At 38.7% G+C, this 6,608-nt stretch overlaps 2 protein-coding genes across 2 annotated transcripts; both read right to left on the bottom strand.

The window, feature by feature from the left end:
* Nucleotides 1-514: 514 nt before the first annotated feature.
* LOC112573812 (arylsulfatase B-like) lies at nucleotides 515-3,902 on the bottom strand. The gene is made up of 7 exons (XM_025254417.1): nucleotides 3,849-3,902; nucleotides 3,205-3,555; nucleotides 2,805-3,004; nucleotides 2,429-2,585; nucleotides 1,858-2,045; nucleotides 1,337-1,564; nucleotides 515-1,035 (listed from the first exon to the last, which is right to left on the bottom strand). The coding sequence occupies exons 5-7, from the start codon at nucleotides 1,974-1,976 to the stop codon at nucleotides 714-716; spliced, it is 669 nt and encodes a 222-aa protein (XP_025110202.1). The 5' UTR covers nucleotides 1,977-2,045; nucleotides 2,429-2,585; nucleotides 2,805-3,004; nucleotides 3,205-3,555; nucleotides 3,849-3,902; the 3' UTR covers nucleotides 515-713.
* LOC112573663 (arylsulfatase A-like) lies at nucleotides 2,005-3,494 on the bottom strand. Its single transcript, XM_025254232.1, has 3 exons — nucleotides 3,205-3,494; nucleotides 2,919-3,004; nucleotides 2,005-2,045 (listed from the first exon to the last, which is right to left on the bottom strand). The coding sequence occupies exons 1-3, from the start codon at nucleotides 3,492-3,494 to the stop codon at nucleotides 2,005-2,007; spliced, it is 417 nt and encodes a 138-aa protein (XP_025110017.1).
* Nucleotides 3,903-6,608: the final 2,706 nt, after the last annotated feature.

Consider the following 6,608-nt stretch of genomic DNA (forward strand, 5'->3'; position numbering starts at 1 on the left):
AAAGTGAGCTGCAAATAAAAGTGACTCATTAGGGTCAACGATATTAATAATTTCTTGTTGGAATAACCGAGCAAATTAATGGTATTTTTATCCTTTTTTTCCGTACGATCCCGATTTGTATGGCGCTGTGTGTGTGTGTGTGTGTAATTTTTCTCATTATTCTGAATTCTTCAGGTTCTAAGCTAAGGTATCGTTGATTTAACCATCACAATGTCAGTATAATGATGGCTTTTTACCTCAAGTTTTTAGCGACAATCGAAAGCTACAGTAGTCTTTGGGCTAAAATCCAATTAAAAGCATCACGGTATTAAATGATAAATACAATCTTCATCTCAAACACATAAGTTAAACAATTCACAAACAGTGGACAACACAAACACATACAGGCACACGCAGTCTCTCGGCCAATGGGACATCTTTCCTCCACACTTACAAGACATTTTACATTGTGACTGCAAGACAAGCCGCACCACAGTCTCGATACACATGTCGAAAAAAGAATGGAAAAACAATGTATGCAGAAATGTATCTTTACTTCAAGTGTTGCTATGTGACATCAGTTACCGAGTCTAACTTAGTTTTGTAAAGACCTAGAAACTAATGAGTGCAGTGGAGATCGCAGTAGTCTTTATGGGTTAGAGGTCGGCAGCGTTGCTAAGCTTCAGGACACCAATCTGGTTTCCAGTCTGCATCATCTGCAGGCATGTTGGGATTTATAGCGGATATCTGAACAGGTATTTTCTCGCCTTCTCCATGTTGAAATACTCCATCACGTCGTTCATCTCATCGGCGTAGTCGGGGTCTTTAGACAGGTCGTTAATCTCGTAAGGGTCCTGCTCTAAGTCAAATAACATAAACCCTCCGCAATCTGGTACATCTTCGGGAAGAGCTGTGTTAACGCCTGGAAGAGGGTTGTACCACCCGGAACATGGACCACTTGTGTGATAGACCAGCTTGTACTTGCCCTTCCTTACACCTGCTTCATCGTCCCACATCTGATATACCATACGGTCCCGTTGGCTCGGTCCGTTCTGCCTAAGATATCAGAGATGGACAATTTAGAGGAAATAAATAATAAAAGATTAATACAATGACTTTTACAATATGTATAAATATCTTTCTTTATGTTACTATCTTTGTTGCCTTACTATACTTTTTTTATAACTGTCTTTACTTTTTATAAAAGTGTCGAAATGTAGGACATACAAGTAAAAGTAACCAGAATAAAGCTAAAATGGTTTGGAATTTTTGCGATTTGTACTTTTCTTGTATTACAGGTGTAAGATAAGACTTGTACTGTGAACAGATGACATGCTATGAACATCGTGAAACTAACTTTATTGCTTGCCACTGGTCTTTGCCATCTACGTCGGGGACGACCACTGGTGTGTTGGAGTTTCTGGCCATGCTGATGAGGGTTAAAGGTATGTCTGTGATGTGAATGAGACCGTTGTAATCTCGTGGAGAATCAGGCAACAGTCCAAAGCTGTACATGAACGCTGGGACCCTGGTGCCGCCCTCAAATGGCGTGGCTTTCTTTCCTCTCAGCGGCCAGTTGCTTGCGCTGTTCACACATATAACTATATATATATATGAACACAAAGAAACGTTCGAACGTATAGATAAATAATTTACTATATAAAATATTATCAAGAAATATTCTCTAACCCTTTTAACAAAGCTCGGAAACACATAGCTATACATCTACCTTTCATCAGTTTCCAAACAATAAACACAAACACGAAAACACATTCAGACCTGTCAACACCTAAAAATAGACGTGAGACAACACCTAATGAACAATGCAAGAAGACATGTCATGACTGAAAAGCCATGAGTAATTAACGAATCTCGCACCCGTTAGGTGAGGAGCCGCCGTTGTCGCTCATCACCATGAGCATCAGTGGTTTCTTCGTGTAGCCCTGTCCTTCCAAGGTTTTGGTGATGTTCTTGAGGGCGTCGTCCACGCCAGCCATGGTGCCACAGCGGTCTCTGATTAGGGGGTCACTGATGTGGGAACACCTGTCGCTGAGGTATGCCGGTACCTGTTGAGAAGTGTTAAAGTGCAACGAGCAATGTATGAATGAGCAATGTCTAAAATACACTAAAGGTAAGGTATCACTGACTTCATTCGGAAGTAGTAATTCTATAAAGTTATTCAGCGATATGTTGTTTCTTGCATTGTAATAATCATTGTATTTTTATATCTGCTACTGTTGATGCATACATATATTTATTTAAGATGGTAACTCCATGAAATGGCAGTTATTTGTCATTAAAGAAGGAAAAATTGAAATTCAGTTTCATCGACCAATCAGGACCAGTACATAAAAGCAATTTACAGTACTACGAACTCTCTGACCTACTAAAACAAGAAAATAAGAACAATGTTCTAAAAATTTTGAAAATATTTCTGTGAAAGAATTACCGATATGGGGGTATGTATGGCCTTGAATGCGAGATAAATAAAAAATGGCTGAGTGGTGCCGCTCTTCTTGTGTGCCTTGATGATGCTGATGGCTCGCTGTGCAAGGACCTCGGTGTCGTATTTGCCCTTCACTGAACGATCCAATGTTTCGTTTGTCCTGTGTCACATCCAAAGCAAATACAATTCATGCATATTCAGATAAGAACATTTGCTGACTTGGAGCGTGCGGCTTCCCATACTTTCCGCCTTCACCTGTTTATAGAAACCACTACCTGAGATAATAGGAAAGGTAAATGTATGAGATGAAGGACTACTGCTTCGCGATGCTGTTGTCTTTATTTATGCTCTTTTAAAGTGAAACAAGTTGTTTACTTACCAAAAATCATATGGCTCGTTTCTAAATTTGAAGAAATGGTCGCTGTTGCCATGGAGACACCCGAGAAAGTATCAAAACCTCGACCTGTTGGTATCATGTTCTTATTACACATACCCAGATGCCACTTGCCAATCGCATGTGTCTGGTAGCCTTCATCTTTAAGGTATCCTGCCACCGTCTTAATACCCACAGGCACCGACCTGTTGAGTGTAAACATTGTTGTTACAGAATGATTTGCTTACTTCTAAATTACCTGAGTATTACCAAAAGTACATTGAGTTTTAAACACTCTTTGTTATAGTCACTGTTATTAGCATAGTACTGGTTATCATCATATCTACTGTTTCTGTTATAGAATGACGAAGAATGGTAAGAATAGAATACCATGAGCCTCCCGTACCTGTTATCAAATTTATCGAAGACGTTTTCGATGCCCATGGTGTGCGGCATTCTGCCGGTGAGCAGCGCCGCGCGCGACATGGTGCAAGATGGCTGCGTGTACAGGTAGTTCAGACGCACGCTCTGTGATGCCAGGTCGTCCATCGTCGGTGTACGATAACGGGGATCGCGTGAGCTGCGCTCATTGTAACCCATGTCGTCGATCACGGCCACGATGATGTTGGGCTGCTGCGCCGACACAATGGAGGCGATGAGGTAGCAGGACAAGACTGCCAACGGCAGCCACAGCATCGGGTTTAGGAACATGATGCTGGAAGTCCAAAGTTCCAAAAGTTTACTGTGCGTTGGTTTACTGAAACAAAATCATAAACATGCAGCCGATAATCTATCTGAACGAGTAATATTTTTTAAAAGGTGCCTTAAATCAGCAAACGCTCGAGACATAATAAATAACATCTTATCTATACCGCCATTAAATTATGATGCATAATAAAAAATGCGAAATGTAGAAAATTCTCTAAACTATCCAGTATGTAAAATATTTTTCATGTTAGGAGACTGCCTCTGTTTCTGGATGAACCATAAGTTAGAAGAACTTAGAGAAATGTTCGAGCAGCAGCCAAATACTTCAGCCTGTATACTTACTCTCCTGGCACCAGTAGGTATCTGACTGTAGCTCGGTGTCACTGGTGGAAGTGTGATTGGAGGCTGGTCATGGCAGTCATTTTATACAGAAACAGGACAAAGAAAGACACGTGTCGGCTATTCCACGTGTTCATTTCCTCCACGTGGTCAGTTAGTTAAGTTTACAAGTATTTTCTGGGTCTTCTCTCTCTCACTTTATTGCATAGAGATGTTCTAGACTGCGTGTGTTGACTTACAAACAGATCATTAGTTCGCCAATAGCTAGAATAGTGAATACTTGAATTTGCATATACCTATTCCGACTATTCATAAGGTCTAGAGTATACCGAAACGAATACAAAGAATTAATCTACTACTTATTTTCAGGTTTTGATTCATCGCACGTGTGATATTGCTGACTGTGCTGTATCGTAATATATTCAGACGAGGAGCTCAGGGACGCAGAAACCGAAAATATGATAGGATGACTACGTACGCACAGACGCGCGCACATACACGTAAAGAAACTCTTCATCTCTTATCTTCAGATGTTTTTTTGATTATTTTGACAAATGTCTCTCTTTCCACTGAACAGAGATTTGTTTAACTAATAGCTTTTGCGTAATATCTTATGGTCGTATGTTAGTAAATCAGTGAACGGAAATGACAAATAATTGCATTTGCAAAAAACATCAAATCCAGAAAAAGTTGACACTTAGCAACACTCGCCTGTGTTCATGCCTCAAGTAATATGTCACGGAGTTTCTTGATCCTTCGTACAGCACTTTGATAGTTTGAACGACACCTTTTTTTATGTCAAAATTCTGAATCGCATGCCATGGACCCTTGTGCCAGACTCTTTCAAGCGTCTTCTTACAGGCACTTGGTACTTCTAACAAGCATGTTTCTTTCTGACGACGGCTGGTTTTAAACATTTATCGAGAGAACATTATGGGACATGTACTACAGGACCATTGCACTTTCTTGTCCAATCTGGAAAGGAACCTCAGATACTGGGGGCCCAGGAAATGGCTGTTTACGTTGTAGAAGCGGGGGCCGGGGGCTATCTGATGTCGACTGACACTTGCCACAACCCTAGCATGCCCCCTGACCTCGTGAGGCTCCTTGCTGTTGTTGTTTACATCGTCTTGCCATGAAAACACGAGTCTGATGTGGAGGAGAGAGAACATTCAAACACACACACACAAATCTTTCAATCTTAAAAGACGACAAACGTGTGTGTTACTGTAATGACTAAATCAGTGTTATTGTTATATGTAATCAAAAGAAAAAAGCGTCCTTCTGTCGCTCACTCTGTAAGTTCGGCATATAAATAGAGTTGTAGACTTACAGGCAAAAGAATCGAGAAATAACAAACGAATAGTTTATTAATAGTGGCTATAATGCTGATGATTAATAAAGCATCAAACACTCGCGAATGCATTCAAAGGGCAGTAACCCCTTTCAGCTCTAGATTTTTATGCACAGTAGGCTCCCCTTACACTGTAAAGTTGTAGTCACAGACTTCTATGATTTCTAAAAATTTCTCGATTTGTCGATAAAGCAAGGAAAACTGAGTCTACAGGCCAAAAGTGCGTGGAGTGTACTGTGTTTATATAACCAGTAGCCGTACAATTTTTTATTATTTCTGAAAATGGCGAGTTCCTGGTGTGCAAGCGGTTGCACTAACCGACAGACAAAAGATTTCCAAGTCTTTTCACGCGCTACTCATAAGTGTTATGATATTATTGAATACTTTGTATGTGAAATTGTTAACACTTCTCCAAAACATATTTGTCGTCTATCGATCAGTGCTGAGCACTGTAGCAAAAATTTTTTATTCCACAATTTAAAAAAAAAACTTTACAGCCATATTTACTTATAAATCAATATAGTTGTGTGTGAACCACTTAATATTATAAAATGATAATAAAAATACCTTTGAAGCTATCAAGCATTTGTTGAGCTTTTTCAGAAAGCTGTCTGCTTTTTTTCAATTATTGAATCATTGAAAAATGCTCTTTAAATTCTCTTTCACTCGGCATGTGAAAATAAATCAGTTTGATTAAATGCATTCTTTACGTAGGCCATATTAAGTAATTACATTAGGTAAAATATTAGTGTTTAAGATTCATTAATAAGATTTTGACTAGACATTTCAAACTGACACTGATATAACTACATGAATTTGTCTCCTGTCTCACTAAAATACCCCAATGGCAACTGTAAAGAAAGTGGCTGCACTTTGTATTCAAAGACTCAAAAAAAAAAAACCTACGTCAGTTGTAACTTTCTGAAAAATATTATAGGAATCCTACAAGTTTCGTTTATTTATTTATTTATTTATTTTGCCTGTAACTCTTGAAAAGTAATCCAAAATATTGCTTTGTTTCTCTGTAAGGCACTAGAGAGTTGAATGAGAAAATTAATCCTAAATCTTGCCTTTTTTCTTTATAAGGGCCTAGATGCTAGAAAAGTTAAAATCTTTAGGCTTAATCTGTCGATAACACAATTTCTAATTTTATTAAGTTGTGGCATTAGGCTAATTTTTTTTTCTATACTAGTATTTGCATGATTTCCTCCATCCCTCCCCTAATATCTGGCATGAGCACACTACCGACATAAAGAAAATGGCATTGTTGTTGTCATTATCCTTTTATGGGTTGTCGACATGGCATTTAGGTCTGTGATGAAAACAAAGCTAAAACTAGATATTGTAATAGGTTTTTATGTTTTAACAAAGCACTGCCATTTTCTTGTTTTTTTTTTTTTTTTTTTTTT

Source organism: Pomacea canaliculata, linkage group LG10 (genome assembly GCF_003073045.1).
Source record: "Pomacea canaliculata isolate SZHN2017 linkage group LG10, ASM307304v1, whole genome shotgun sequence".
Lineage (NCBI taxonomy): Eukaryota > Metazoa > Mollusca > Gastropoda > Architaenioglossa > Ampullariidae > Pomacea > Pomacea canaliculata.